Raw genomic sequence first — 14152 nt, 5'->3', positions numbered from 1 at the left:
TGTATAAGTCTAAACATATTATTACATGTGTATAAGTCTAAACATATTATTACATGGTGTATAAGTCTAAACACACTATTACATGGTGTATAAGTCTAAACCCTATGTACACTATGGTGTATATATGTGTATATATACACACATATAAACAAATGTATATATATATGTATATATATATATATATACATACACACACATATATATATATATATATACATATAAACATAAATGTATATATAATTACATACACATATGTATATATATATACATATGTGTATATATATGTATATATACACATATATATTTATGTATATATATATTTTATTATGGCGGGGTGTGTTTTGGGCCTTTTGTGGGTCAGTAGAGCGTCATCTGATTGGCCGTTTTGCCATGTCTGCTGAAAAAATGTTCCACCTTCTCTGCTCTCGTTGCCGCGGCGACTCTCGCTCCAGGTTTTAAGGATGGTTTATTTCCCCTTGTATCAAAATAGACGGCGAGACATGTTGTTCTCACAGTACTTTCAGAAAGAAATGTAAACAAACCTTTACACCAGACTTCCCCCTCCCCAGACACTTCAGGGGAAGCTCAGCTGGAGGAGCAGTGGCTCTACTCAGAGCACCCTGAGGCCCTTCAGGATTTAACCCAAAGTTAAACTGAAACTTTGACACTGAATTAAAAAACTTTACCATGAACTAAATATCAAAGCATTTCATTTTTAAAGATTTATATTAAATGCACATTTTCTGTGGCTTAAAGCTTCACACGTGACGACAAACAGCGCCGCCGTGTGGCCGCTCCAGGCGTTTACAAGAGACGCCACAAAAACACTTTCATTTAATTAAACTTTATTTTCCGGACACAAACATGATACAAAACGCAAAGTACAAAAAATATTACATTTACTTCAATGTCAAGTCATTAAGTATTTACACGCCAGCACAGCGCCTCCTGCTGGTGTCCATGAGCAGATTTTAAAAAGTGTTCGTTCTCATCAAAAGTCTTTGTTTCGTTGTTTGTTCCACAGTTTTCTGATACTCGTCCAGTTTGTCCCGGAGTTTGTTATAAATCTGCAAAAAGAAAAATGATTTTAGTGCGAGTGTGGGCCCCTCCCCACCCCCCTGACCCCCGAGCAATCTAACAGAATGTACTCTCTTTAGTAATGACCCTCGGGAGTCAAGTCAATATTTGCAAAGTTTGATCAAAGTTTGAACTGAACGACTTTGAACACACTGGGGTCAAACTGGTGGCCCGCGGGCCAAATCTCGACCCCAAATGTTTTAATCTGGCCGGCGGAACATTTCTAATTTATATTCTATCATTTCTGATATAAAGATATAATCGCTACAACTACATGTCCCACAATCCTTTGCAGCAGCGAGTGCAGAGAAGTGTCCTCAGAGGTTTGAGCAAGGGAAGAGCTCCAAACACGTGAAAGAAACAAGACGGTTTGTGAACTTTAAAGCTGTGCTAATGTAGAGCTAACAAGAAAACTTCTGTGAGAGGAGAACAAAGACCAGAGCAAAGCTGGACAGAGCAGGTAAAACCACAGGTCAGAGTATAATAGAGTCTGAACTGTGACAAGCGCTCACCGCGGTGCTGCTGGTGCTGCTGGTGCTGCTGAGCGCCTGCAGGAGTTGGTCGATGGCGTTGAACGGGAGCCAAACCAAAGGGCCTGTCGCAGAGAGCGGCTTCTGCACATGTGCACAACACACTCATGTAAACAAACAAACAAAAAGCCTCCAGAAGGTTTTCACCTTTCACACATTTTGTCATGACAAAGTGAGAACCTTCTGGACTCAACATCTCACTCATTGTGTCAGCAGAGTGTGTGTCAGCAGAGTGTGTGTCAGCAGAGTGTGTGTCAGCAGTGTGTGTGTCAGCAGAGTGTGTGTCAGTAGTGTGTGTCAGCAGTGTGTGTCAGCAGAGTGTGTCAGCAGAGTGTGTGTGTGTCAGCAGAGTGTGTGTCAGCAGAGTGTGTCAGTAGAGTGTGTCAGCAGAGTGTGTCAGCAGAGTGTGTGTGTGTCAGCAGAGTGTTTGTCAGCAGTGTGTGTGTGTCAGCAGAGTGTGTGTCAGCAGTGTGTGTGTCAGCAGTGTGTGTCAGCAGAGTGTGTGTGTGTCAGCAGTGTGTGTCAGCAGAGTGTGTGTCAGCAGTGTGTGTGTGTCAGCAGAGTGTGTGTGTGTCAGCAGAGTGTGTGTGTCAGCAGTGTGTGTCAGCAGAGTGTGTGTCAGCAGTGTGTGTGTCAGCAGTGTGTGTCAGCAGTGTGTGTCAGCAGTGTGTGTCAGCAGAGTGTGTCTGTCAGCAGTGTGTGTGTCAGCAGAGTGTGTGTCAGCAGAGTGTGTCAGCAGTGTGTGTGTCAGCAGTGTGTGTGTCAGCAGAGTGTGTGTCAGCAGAGTGTGTGTCAGCAGAGTGTGTGTCAGTAGTGTGTGTCAGCAGTGTGTGTCAGCAGAGTGTGTCAGCAGAGTGTGTGTGTGTCAGCAGAGTGTGTGTCAGCACAGTGTGTGTGTGTCAGCAGAGTGTGTCAGTAGAGTGTGTCAGCAGAGTGTGTCAGCAGAGTGTGTGTGTGTCAGCAGAGTGTTTGTCAGCAGTGTGTGTGTGTCAGCAGAGTGTGTGTCAGCAGTGTGTGTGTCAGCAGTGTGTGTCAGCAGAGTGTGTGTGTGTCAGCAGTGTGTGTCAGCAGAGTGTGTGTCAGCAGTGTGTGTGTGTCAGCAGAGTGTGTGTGTCAGCAGTGTGTGTCAGCAGAGTGTGTGTCAGCAGTGTGTGTGTCAGCAGTGTGTGTCAGCAGTGTGTGTCAGCAGAGTGTGTCTGTCAGCAGTGTGTGTCTGTCAGCAGAGTGTGTGTCAGCAGAGTGTGTGTCAGCAGTGTGTGTGTCAGCAGTGTGTGTGTCAGCAGAGTGTGTGTCAGCAGAGTGTGTGTCAGCAGAGTGTGTGTCAGCAGAGTGTGTGTCAGCAGAGTGTGTGTCAGCAGTGTGTGTGTCAGCAGTGTGTGTCAGCAGAGTGTGTGTGTGTCAGCAGTGTGTGTGTCAGCAGAGTGTGTGTGTGTCAGCAGTGTGTGTGTCAGCAGTGTGTGTCAGCAGAGTGTGTGTCAGCAGAGTGTGTGTCAGCAGTGTGTGTGTCAGCAGAGTGTGTGTCAGCAGTGTGTGTCAGCAGTGTGTGTCAGCAGAGTGTGTCAGCAGAGTGTGTGTGTGTCAGCAGAGTGTGTGTCAGCAGAGTGTGTGTCAGCAGTGTGTGTCAGCAGTGTGTGTCAGCAGAGTGTGTCAGCAGAGTGTGTCAGCAGAGTGTGTGTGTGTCAGCAGAGTGTGTGTCAGCAGTGTGTGTGTGTCAGCAGAGTGTGTGTCAGCAGTGTGTGTGTCAGCAGTGTGTGTCAGCAGAGTGTGTGTGTGTCAGCAGAGTGTGTGTGTCAGCAGTGTGTGTCAGCAGAGTGTGTGTGTCAGCAGAGTGTGTGTCAGCAGAGTGTGTGTCAGCAGAGTGTGTGTCAGCAGAGTGTGTGTCAGCAGAGTGTGTGTGTGTCAGCAGTGTGTGTGTCAGCAGAGTGTGTGTCAGCAGAGTGTGTGTCAGCAGAGTGTGTGTCAGCAGAGTGTGTGTCAGCAGAGTGTGTGTCAGCAGTGTGTGTGTCAGCAGTGTGTGTGTCAGCAGTGTGTGTCAGCAGAGTGTGTGTGTGTCAGCAGTGTGTGTGTCAGCAGTGTGTGTCAGCAGAGTGTGTGTCAGCAGAGTGTGTGTCAGCAGTGTGTGTGTCAGCAGAGTGTGTGTCAGTAGTGTGTGTCAGCAGTGTGTGTCAGCAGAGTGTGTCAGCAGAGTGTGTGTGTGTCAGCAGAGTGTGTGTCAGCAGTGTGTGTCAGCAGTGTGTGTCAGTAGAGTGTGTCAGCAGAGTGTGTCAGCAGAGTGTGTGTGTGTCAGCAGAGTGTGTGTCAGCAGTGTGTGTGTGTCAGCAGTGTGTGTGTGTCAGCAGTGTGTGTGTCAGCAGTGTGTGTGTCAGCAGAGTGTGTGTGTGTCAGCAGTGTGTGTCAGCAGAGTGTGTGTCAGCAGTGTGTGTGTGTCAGCAGTGTGTGTGTGTCAGCAGAGTGTGTGTGTGTCAGCAGAGTGTGTGTGTCAGCAGTGTGTGTCAGCAGAGTGTGTGTCAGCAGTGTGTGTGTCAGCAGTGTGTGTCAGCAGTGTGTGTCAGCAGTGTGTGTCAGCAGAGTGTGTCTGTCAGCAGAGTTTGTGTCAGCAGTGTGTGTGTCAGCAGAGTGTGTGTCAGCAGTGTGTGTGTCAGCAGTGTGTGTGTCAGCAGAGTGTGTGTCAGCAGAGTGTGTGTCAGCAGAGTGTGTGTCAGCAGAGTGTGTGTCAGCAGAGTGTGTGTCAGCAGTGTGTGTGTCAGCAGTGTGTGTGTCAGCAGTGTGTGTCAGCAGAGTGTGTGTGTGTCAGCAGTGTGTGTGTCAGCAGAGTGTGTGTGTCAGCAGTGTGTGTGTCAGCAGTGTGTGTGTCAGCAGAGTGTGTGTCAGCAGAGTGTGTGTCAGCAGTGTGTGTGTCAGCAGAGTGTGTGTCAGTAGTGTGTGTCAGCAGTGTGTGTCAGCAGAGTGTGTCAGCAGAGTGTGTGTGTGTCAGCAGAGTGTGTGTCAGCAGAGTGTGTGTCAGCAGTGTGTGTCAGCAGTGTGTGTCAGTAGAGTGTGTCAGCAGAGTGTGTCAGCAGAGTGTGTGTGTGTCAGCAGAGTGTGTGTCAGCAGTGTGTGTGTGTCAGCAGAGTGTGTGTCAGCAGTGTGTGTGTCAGCAGTGTGTGTCAGCAGAGTGTGTGTGTGTCAGCAGTGTGTGTCAGCAGAGTGTGTGTCAGCAGTGTGTGTGTGTCAGCAGTGTGTGTGTGTCAGCAGAGTGTGTGTGTGTCAGCAGAGTGTGTGTGTCAGCAGTGTGTGTCAGCAGAGTGTGTGTCAGCAGAGTGTGTGTCAGCAGTGTGTGTGTCAGCAGTGTGTGTCAGCAGTGTGTGTCAGCAGTGTGTGTCAGCAGAGTGTGTGTGTCAGCAGTGTGTGTCAGCAGTGTGTGTCAGCAGTGTGTGTCAGCAGTGTGTGTGTCAGCAGTGTGTGTGTCAGCAGTGTGTGTCAGCAGAGTGTGTGTCAGCAGAGTGTGTGTCAGCAGTGTGTGTGTCAGCAGTGTGTGTCAGCAGTGTGTGTCAGCAGTGTGTGTCAGCAGAGTGTGTGTGTGTCAGCAGTGTGTGTCAGCAGTGTGTGTCAGCAGTGTGTGTCAGCAGTGTGTGTGTCAGCAGTGTGTGTGTCAGCAGTGTGTGTCAGCAGAGTGTGTGTCAGCAGAGTGTGTGTCAGCAGTGTGTGTCAGCAGTGTGTGTGTCAGCAGTGTGTGTGTCAGCAGAGTGTGTGTCAGCAGTGTGTCTGTCAGCAGAGTGTGTGTCAGCAGAGTGTGTGTCAGCAGAGTGTGTGTCAGCAGTGCGTGTCAGCAGTGTGCGTGTCAGCAGAGTGTGTGTCAGCAGAGTGTGTGTCAGCAGAGTGTGTGTCAGCAGAGTGTGTGTCAGCAGTGTGTGTGTCAGTAGTGTGTGTGTGTGTCAGCAGTGTGTGTCGGCAGAGTGTGTGTCAGCAGAGTGTGTGTCAGCAGTGTGTGTGTCAGCAGTGTGTGTGTCAGCAGTGTGTGTCAGCAGAGTGTGTGTCAGCAGTGTGTGTCAGCAGAGTGTGTGTCAGCAGTGTGTGTGTCAGCAGTGTGTGTGTCAGCAGTTTGTGTGTCGGCAGAGTGTGTGTCGGCAGAGTGTGTGTCAGCAGAGTGTGTGTCAGCAGTGTGTGTGTCAGCAGAGTGTGTGTCAGCAGTGTGTGTCAGCAGAGTGTGTGTCAGCAGTGTGTGTGTCAGCAGTGTGTGTGTCGGCAGTTTGTGTGTCGGCAGAGTGTGTGTCGGCAGAGTGTGTGTCGGCAGAGTGTGTGTCGGCAGAGTGTGTGTCGGCAGTGTGTGTGTCGGCAGTGTGTGTGTCAGCAGAGTGTGTGTCAGCAGAGTGTGTGTCAGCAGTCTGTGTCAGCAGTGTGTGTCAGCAGAGTGTGTGTCAGCAGAGTGTGTGTCAGCAGAGTGTGTGTGTGTCAGCAGTGTGTGTCAGCAGTGTGTGTGTCAGCAGAGTGTGTGTCAGCAGAGTGTGTGTGTCAGCAGAGTGTGTGTGTCAGCAGAGTGTGTGTCAGCAGTGTGTGTGTCAGCAGTGTGTGTCAGCAGAGTGTGTGTGTGTCAGCAGTGTGTGTCAGCAGAGTGTGTGTCAGCAGTGTGTGTGTGTCAGCAGTGTGTGTCAGCAGAGTGTGTCAGCAGTGTGTGTCAGCAGTGTGTGTCAGCAGAGTGTGTGTGTGTCAGCAGTGTGTGTCAGCAGTGTGTGTCAGCAGAGTGTGTCTGTCAGCAGAGTTTGTGTCAGCAGTGTGTGTGTCAGCAGTGTGTGTGTCAGCAGTGTGTGTCAGCAGTGTGTGTGTCAGCAGTTTGTGTCAGCAGAGTGTTTGTCAGCAGTGTGTGTCAGCAGTGTGTGTGTCAGCAGTGTGTGTGTCAGCAGAGTGTGTCTGTCAGCAGAGTTTGTGTCAGCAGTGTGTGTGTCAGCAGTGTGTGTCAGCAGAGTGTGTGTCAGCAGTGTGTGTCAGCAGAGTGTGTGTGTCAGCAGAGTGTGTGTCAGCAGTGTGTGTGTCAGCAGAGTGTGTGTCAGCAGAGTGTGTGTCAGCAGAGTGTGTGTCAGCAGAGTGTGTCAGCAGTGTGTGTCGGCAGAGTGCGTGTCGGCAGAGTGCGTGTCAGCAGTGTGTGTCAGCAGTGTGTGTGTCAGCAGAGTGTGTGTCAGCAGTGTGTGTGTCGGCAGAGTGTGTGTCAGCAGTGTGTGTCAGCAGAGTGTGTGTCAGCAGAGTGTGTCAGCAGTGTATGTCAGCAGAGTGTGTGTCAGCAGTGTGTGTCAGCAGAGTGTGTGTCAGCAGTGTGTCTGTCAGCAGAGTGTGTGTGTCAGCAGAGTGTGTGTCAGCAGTGTGTCTGTCAGCAGAGTGTGTGTGTCAGCAGAGTGTGTGTCAGCAGAGTGTGTGTCAGCAGAGTGTGTCAGCAGTGCGTGTCAGCAGTGTGTGTCAGCAGAGTGTGTGTCAGCAGAGTGTGTGTCAGCAGTGTGTGTGTCAGTAGTGTGTGTGTGTGTCAGCAGTGTGTGTCAGCAGAGTGTGTGTCAGCAGTGTGTGTGTCAGCAGTGTGTGTGTCAGCAGTGTGTGTCAGCAGAGTGTGTGTCAGCAGTGTGTGTCAGCAGAGTGTGTGTCAGCAGTGTGTGTGTCAGCAGTGTGTGTGTCGGCAGTTTGTGTGTCGGCAGAGTGTGTGTCGGCAGAGTGTGTGTCGGCAGAGTGTGTGTCGGCAGAGTGTGTGTCGGCAGAGTGTGTGTCGGCAGTGTGTGTGTCGGCAGAGTGTGTGTCAGCAGAGTGTGTGTCAGCAGAGTGTGTGTCAGCAGAGTGTGTGTCAGCAGTCTGTGTCAGCAGTGTGTGTCAGCAGAGTGTGTGTCAGCAGAGTGTGTGTGTGTCAGCAGTGTGTGTCAGCAGTGTGTGTGTCAGCAGAGTGTGTGTCAGCAGAGTGTGTGTGTCAGCAGAGTGTGTGTGTCAGCAGAGTGTGTGTCAGCAGTGTGTGTGTCAGCAGTGTGTGTCAGCAGAGTGTGTGTGTGTCAGCAGTGTGTGTCAGCAGAGTGTGTGTCAGCAGTGTGTGTGTGTCAGCAGTGTGTGTCAGCAGAGTGTGTCAGCAGTGTGTGTCAGCAGTGTGTGTCAGCAGTGTGTGTCAGCAGAGTGTGTGTGTGTCAGCAGTGTGTGTCAGCAGTGTGTGTCAGCAGAGTGTGTCTGTCAGCAGAGTTTGTGTCAGCAGTGTGTGTGTCAGCAGTGTGTGTGTCAGCAGTGTGTGTCAGCAGTGTGTGTGTCAGCAGTTTGTGTCAGCAGAGTGTTTGTCAGCAGTGTGTGTCAGCAGTGTGTGTGTCAGCAGTGTGTGTGTCAGCAGAGTGTGTCTGTCAGCAGAGTTTGTGTCAGCAGTGTGTGTGTCAGCAGTGTGTGTCAGCAGAGTGTGTGTCAGCAGTGTGTGTCAGCAGAGTGTGTGTGTCAGCAGAGTGTGTGTCAGCAGTGTGTGTGTCAGCAGAGTGTGTGTCAGCAGAGTGTGTGTCAGCAGAGTGTGTGTCAGCAGAGTGTGTCAGCAGTGTGTGTCGGCAGAGTGCGTGTCGGCAGAGTGCGTGTCAGCAGTGTGTGTCAGCAGTGTGTGTGTCAGCAGAGTGTGTGTCAGCAGTGTGTGTGTCGGCAGAGTGTGTGTCAGCAGTGTGTGTCAGCAGAGTGTGTGTCAGCAGTGTATGTCAGCAGAGTGTGTGTCAGCAGTGTGTGTCAGCAGAGTGTGTGTCAGCAATGTGTCTGTCAGCAGAGTGTGTGTGTCAGCAGAGTGTGTGTCAGCAGTGTGTGTGTCAGCAGAGTGTGTGTCAGCAGAGTGTGTGTCAGCAGAGTGTGTGTCAGCAGAGTGTGTCAGCAGTGTGTGTCGGCAGAGTGCGTGTCGGCAGAGTGCGTGTCAGCAGTGTGTGTCAGCAGTGTGTGTGTCAGCAGAGTGTGTGTCAGCAGTGTGTGTGTCAGCAGAGTGTGTGTCGGCAGAGTGTGTGTCAGCAGTGTGTGTCAGCAGAGTGTGTGTCAGCAGTGTGTGTCAGCAGAGTGTGTGTCAGCAGAGTGTGTGTCAGCAGAGTGTGTGTCAGCAGTGTGTGTCGGCAGAGTGCGTGTCGGCAGAGTGCGTGTCAGCAGTGTGTGTCAGCAGTGTGTGTCAGCAGTGTGTGTGTCAGCAGAGTGTGTGTCAGCAGAGTGTGTGTCAGCAGTGTGTGTGTCAGCAGAGTGTGTGTCGGCAGAGTGTGTGTCAGCAGTGTGTGTCAGCAGAGTGTGTGTCAGCAGAGTGTGTCAGCAGTGTGTGTCAGCAGAGTGTGTGTCAGCAGTGTGTGTCAGCAGTGTGTGTCAGCAGAGTGTGTGTGTGTCAGCAGTGTGTGTCAGCAGTGTGTGTCAGCAGAGTGTGTCTGTCAGCAGAGTTTGTGTCAGCAGTGTGTGTGTCAGCAGTGTGTGTGTCAGCAGTGTGTGTGTCAGCAGAGTGTGTCTGTCAGCAGAGTGTGTCTGTCAGCAGTGTGTGTGTCAGCAGTGTGTGTCAGCAGAGTGTGTGTCAGCAGAGTGTGTGTCAGCAGTGTGTGTCAGCAGAGTGTGTGTCAGCAGTGTGTCTGTCAGCAGAGTGTGTGTGTCAGCAGAGTATGTGTCAGCAGTGTGTGTGTCAGCAGAGTGTGTGTCAGCAGAGTGTGTGTCAGCAGAGTGTGTGTCAGCAGAGTGTGTCAGCAGTGTGTGTGTCAGCAGAGTGTGTGTCAGCAGTGTGTGTGTGTGTCAGCAGTGTGTGTGTCGGCAGAGTGTGTGTCAGCAGTGTGTGTGTCAGCAGTGTGTGTCAGCAGAGTGTGTGTCAGCAGAGTGTGTGTCAGCAGTGTGTGTCAGCAGTGTGTGTGTCAGCAGTGTGTGTGTCAGCAGTGTGTGTGTCAGCAGTGTGTGTGTCAGCAGTGTGTGTCAGCAGTGTGTGTATCAGCAGAGTGTGTGTCAGCAGTGTGTGTGTCAGCAGAGTGTGTGTCAGCAGAGTGTGTGTCAGCAGTGTGTGTGTCAGCAGTGTGTGTGTCAGCAGTGTGTGTGTCAGCAGTGTGTCTGTCAGCAGTTTGTGTGTCGGCAGAGTGTGTGTCGGCAGAGTGTGTGTCGGCAGAGTGTGTGTCGGCAGTGTGTGTGTCAGCAGTGTGTGTCAGCAGAGTGTGTGTCAGCAGAGTGTGTGTCAGCAGTGTGTGTCAGCAGTGTGTGTCAGCAGTGTGTGTGTCAGCAGTGTGTGTGTCAGCAGTGTGTGTGTCAGCAGTGTGTGTCAGCAGTGTGTGTCAGCAGTGTGTGTATCAGCAGAGTGTGTGTCAGCAGTGTGTGTGTCAGCAGAGTGTGTGTCAGCAGAGTGTGTGTCAGCAGTGTGTGTCAGCAGAGTGTGTGTCAGCAGAGTGTGTCAGCAGTGTGTGTGTCAGCAGTGTGTGAGTCAGCAGTGTGTCTGTCAGCAGTTTGTGTGTCGGCAGAGTGTGTGTCGGCAGAGTGTGTGTCGGCAGTGTGTGTCGGCAGTGTGTGTGTCGGCAGAGTGTGTGTCAGCAGTGTGTGTGTCAGCAGTGTGTGTGTCAGCAGTGTGTGTGTCAGCAGTGTGTGTGTCAGCAGAGTGTGTGTCAGCAGTGTGTGTGTCAGCAGTGTGTGTGTCAGCAGTGTGTGTGTCAGCAGTGTGTGTTAGCAGAGTGTATGTCAGCAGTGTGTATGTCAGCAGAGTGTGTGTGTGTCAGCAGAGTGTGTGTGTGTCAGCAGAGTGTGTGTCAGCAGAGTGTGTGTCAGCAGAGTGTGTGTCAGCAGAGTGTGTGTGTCAGCAGAGTGTGTGTCAGCAGTGTGTGTGTCAGCAGTGTGTGTGTCAGCAGAGTGTGTGTCAGCAGAGTGTGTGTCAGCAGAGTGTGTGTCAGCAGAGTGTGTGTCAGCAGAGTGTGTGTCAGCAGTGTGTGTGTCAGCAGAGTGTGTGTCAGCAGTGTGTGTCAGCAGAGTGTGTGTCAGCAGTGTGTGTGTCAGCAGAGTGTGTGTCAGTAGTGTGTGTCAGCAGTGTGTGTCAGCAGAGTGTGTCAGCAGAGTGTGTGTGTGTCAGCAGAGTGTGTGTCAGCAGAGTGTGTGTCAGCAGTGTGTGTCAGCAGTGTGTGTCAGTAGAGTGTGTCAGCAGAGTGTGTCAGCAGAGTGTGTGTGTGTCAGCAGAGTGTGTGTCAGCAGTGTGTGTGTGTCAGCAGAGTGTGTGTCAGCAGTGTGTGTGTCAGCAGTGTGTGTCAGCAGAGTGTGTGTGTGTCAGCAGTGTGTGTCAGCAGAGTGTGTGTCAGCAGTGTGTGTGTGTCAGCAGTGTGTGTGTGTCAGCAGAGTGTGTGTGTGTCAGCAGTGTGTGTCAGCAGAGTGTGTGTCAGCAGAGTGTGTGTCAGCAGTGTGTGTGTCAGCAGTGTGTGTCAGCAGTGTGTGTCAGCAGTGTGTGTCAGCAGTGTGTGTCAGCAGTGTGTGTCAGCAGTGTGTGTGTCAGTAGTGTGTGTGTCAGCAGTGTGTGTCAGCAGAGTGTGTGTCAGCAGAGTGTGTGTCAGCAGTGTGTGTCAGCAGTGTGTGTGTCAGCAGTGTGTGTGTCAGCAGAGTGTGTGTCAGCAGTGTGTCTGTCAGCAGAGTGTGTGTGTCAGCAGAGTGTGTGTCAGCAGTGTGTGTGTCAGCAGAGTGTGTGTCAGCAGAGTGTGTGTCAGCAGAGTGTGTGTCAGCAGAGTGTGTCAGCAGAGTGTGTCAGCAGTGTGTGTCAGCAGAGTGTGTGTCGGCAGAGTGCGTGTCAGCAGTGTGCGTGTCAGCAGTGTGTGTCAGCAGAGTGTGTGTCAGCAGAGTGTGTGTCAGCAGTGTGTGTGTCAGTAGTGTGTGTGTGTGTCAGCAGTGTGTGTCGGCAGAGTGTGTGTCAGCAGAGTGTGTGTCAGCAGTGTGTGTGTCAGCAGTGTGTGTGTCAGCAGTGTGTGTCAGCAGAGTGTGTGTCAGCAGTGTGTGTCAGCAGAGTGTGTGTCAGCAGTGTGTGTGTCAGCAGTGTGTCTGTCAGCAGTTTGTGTGTCGGCAGAGTGTGTGTCGGCAGAGTGTGTGTCGGCAGAGTGTGTGTCGGCAGAGTGTGTGTCGGCAGAGTGTGTGTCGGCAGTGTGTGTGTCGGCAGAGTGTGTGTCAGCAGTCTGTGTCAGCAGTGTGTGTCAGCAGAGTGTGTGTCAGCAGAGTGTGTGTCAGCAGAGTGTGTGTGTGTCAGCAGTGTGTGTCAGCAGTGTGTGTGTCAGCAGAGTGTGTGTCAGCAGAGTGTGTGTGTCAGCAGAGTGTGTGTGTCAGCAGAGTGTGTGTCAGCAGTGTGTGTGTCAGCAGTGTGTGTCAGCAGAGTGTGTGTGTGTCAGCAGTGTGTGTCAGCAGAGTGTGTGTCAGCAGTGTGTGTGTGTCAGCAGTGTGTGTCAGCAGAGTGTGTCAGCAGTGTGTGTCAGCAGAGTGTGTGTGTGTCAGCAGTGTGTGTCAGCAGTGTGTGTCAGCAGAGTGTGTCTGTCAGCAGAGTTTGTGTCAGCAGTGTGTGTGTCAGCAGTGTGTGTGTCAGCAGTGTGTGTCAGCAGTGTGTGTGTCAGCAGTTTGTGTCAGCAGTGTTTGTCAGCAGTGTGTGTCAGCAGTGTGTGTGTCAGCAGTGTGTGTGTCAGCAGAGTGTGTCTGTCAGCAGAGTTTGTGTCAGCAGTGTGTGTGTCAGCAGTGTGTGTCAGCAGAGTGTGTGTCAGCAGAGTGTGTGTCAGCAGTGTGTGTCAGCAGAGTGTGTGTCAGCAGTGTGTCTGTCAGCAGAGTGTGTGTGTCAGCAGAGTGTGTGTCAGCAGTGTGTGTGTCAGCAGTGTGTGTGTCAGCAGAGTGTGTGTCAGCAGAGTGTGTGTCAGCAGAGTGTGTGTCAGCAGAGTGTGTCAGCAGTGTATGTCGGCAGAGTGCGTGTCGGCAGAGTGCGTGTCAGCAGTGTGTGTCAGCAGTGTGTGTGTCAGCAGAGTGTGTGTCAGCAGTGTGTGTGTCGGCAGAGTGTGTGTCAGCAGTGTGTGTCAGCAGAGTGTGTGTCAGCAGAGTGTGTCAGCAGTGTATGTCAGCAGAGTGTGTGTCAGCAGTGTGTGTCAGCAGAGTGTGTGTCAGCAGTGTGTCTGTCAGCAGAGTGTGTGTGTCAGCAGAGTGTGTGTCAGCAGTGTGTGTGTCAGCAGAGTGTGTGTCAGCAGAGTGTGTGTCAGCAGAGTGTGTGTCAGCAGAGTGTGTCAGCAGTGTGTGTCGGCAGAGTGCGTGTCGGCAGAGTGCGTGTCAGCAGTGTGTGTCAGCAGTGTGTGTGTCAGCAGAGTGTGTGTCAGCAGAGTGTGTGTCGGCAGAGTGTGTGTCGGCAGAGTGTGTGTCAGCAGTGTGTGTCAGCAGAGTGTGTGTCAGCAGTGTGTGTCAGCAGAGTGTGTGTCAGCAGTGTGTGTGTCAGCAGTGTGTGTGTCAGCAGTGTGTGTGTCAGCAGTGTGTGTGTCAGCAGAGTGTGTGTCAGCAGTGTGTGTGTCAGCAGAGTGTGTGTCAGCAGAGTGTGTGTCAGCAGTGTGTGTCAGCAGAGTGTGTGTCGGCAGAGTGTGTGTCGGCAGTGTGTGTGTCGGCAGTGTGTCTGTCGGCAGTGTGTCTGTCGGCAGTGTGTCTGTCGGCAGTTTGTGTGTCGGCAGTGTGTGTGTCGGCAGAGTGTGTGTCGGCAGAGTGTGTGTCGGCAGAGTGTGTGTCGGCAGAGTGTGTGTCGGCAGAGTGTGTGTCGGCAGAGTGTGTGTCGGCAGAGTGTGTGTCGGCAGTGTGTGTGTCGGCAGTGTGTGTGTCGGCAGAGTGTGTGTCAGCAGTGTGTGTGTCAGCAGAGTGTTTGTCAGCAGTGTGTGTGTCAGCAGTGTGTGTGTCAGCAGTTTGTGTCAGCAGAGTGTTTGTCAGCAGTGTGTGTCAGCAGTGTGTGTGTCAGCAGTGTGTGTGTCAGCAGAGTGTGTCTGTCAGCAGAGTTTGTGTCAGCAGTGTGTGTGTCAGCAGTGTGTGTCAGCAGAGTGTGTGTCAGCAGTGTGTGTCAGCAGAGTGTGTGTGTCAGCAGAGTGTGTGTCAGCAGTGTGTGTGTCAGCAGAGTGTGTGTCAGCAGAGTGTGTGTCAGCAGAGTGTGTGTCAGCAGAGTGTGTCAGCAGTGTGTGTCGGCAGAGTGCGTGTCGGCAGAGTGCGTGTCAGCAGTGTGTGTCAGCAGTGTGTGTGTCAGCAGAGTGTGTGTCAGCAGTGTGTGTGTCGGCAGAGTGTGTGTCAGCAGTGTGTGTCAGCAGAGTGTGTGTCAGCAGAGTGTGTCAGCAGTGTATGTCAGCAGAGTGTGTGTCAGCAGTGTGTGTCAGCAGAGTGTGTGTCAGCAATGTGTCTGTCAGCAGAGTGTGTGTGTCAGCAGAGTGTGTGTCAGCAGTGTGTGTGTCAGCAGAGTGTGTGTCAGCAGAGTGTGTGTCAGCAGAGTGTGTGTCAGCAGAGTGTGTCAGCAGTGTGTGTCGGCAGAGTGCGTGTCGGCAGAGTGCGTGTCAGCAGTGTGTGTCAGCAGTGTGTGTGTCAGCAGAGTGTGTGTCAGCAGTGTGTGTGTCAGCAGAGTGTGTGTCGGC

General features: G+C 52.0%; 1 protein-coding gene across 1 annotated transcript in view; it reads right to left on the bottom strand.

Moving 5' to 3' along the window:
• Positions 1 to 915: 915 nt before the first annotated feature.
• nup160 (nucleoporin 160) overlaps positions 916 to 14152 on the bottom strand; it is a 47562-nt gene continuing 34325 nt past the window's right edge. Inside the window, exons 33-34 of the mRNA XM_072434654.1 lie at positions 1590 to 1691; positions 916 to 1067 (exon numbers count right to left, since the gene is read on the bottom strand). Of these exons, the coding sequence (XP_072290755.1) occupies positions 972 to 1067; positions 1590 to 1691 (198 nt within the window). The 3' untranslated portion in view covers positions 916 to 971. The remainder of the gene's footprint in view (positions 1068 to 1589; positions 1692 to 14152) is intronic.

The sequence above is a fragment of the Eucyclogobius newberryi genome, unplaced genomic scaffold (assembly GCF_026437365.1).
Source record: "Eucyclogobius newberryi isolate DKJ021-1_F unplaced genomic scaffold, fEucNew1.0.hap1 SCAF_7, whole genome shotgun sequence".
Lineage (NCBI taxonomy): Eukaryota > Metazoa > Chordata > Actinopteri > Gobiiformes > Gobiidae > Eucyclogobius > Eucyclogobius newberryi.
Note: the sequence above shows the minus strand (reverse complement) of the source record. Positions and strands in the feature narration are given on the sequence as shown.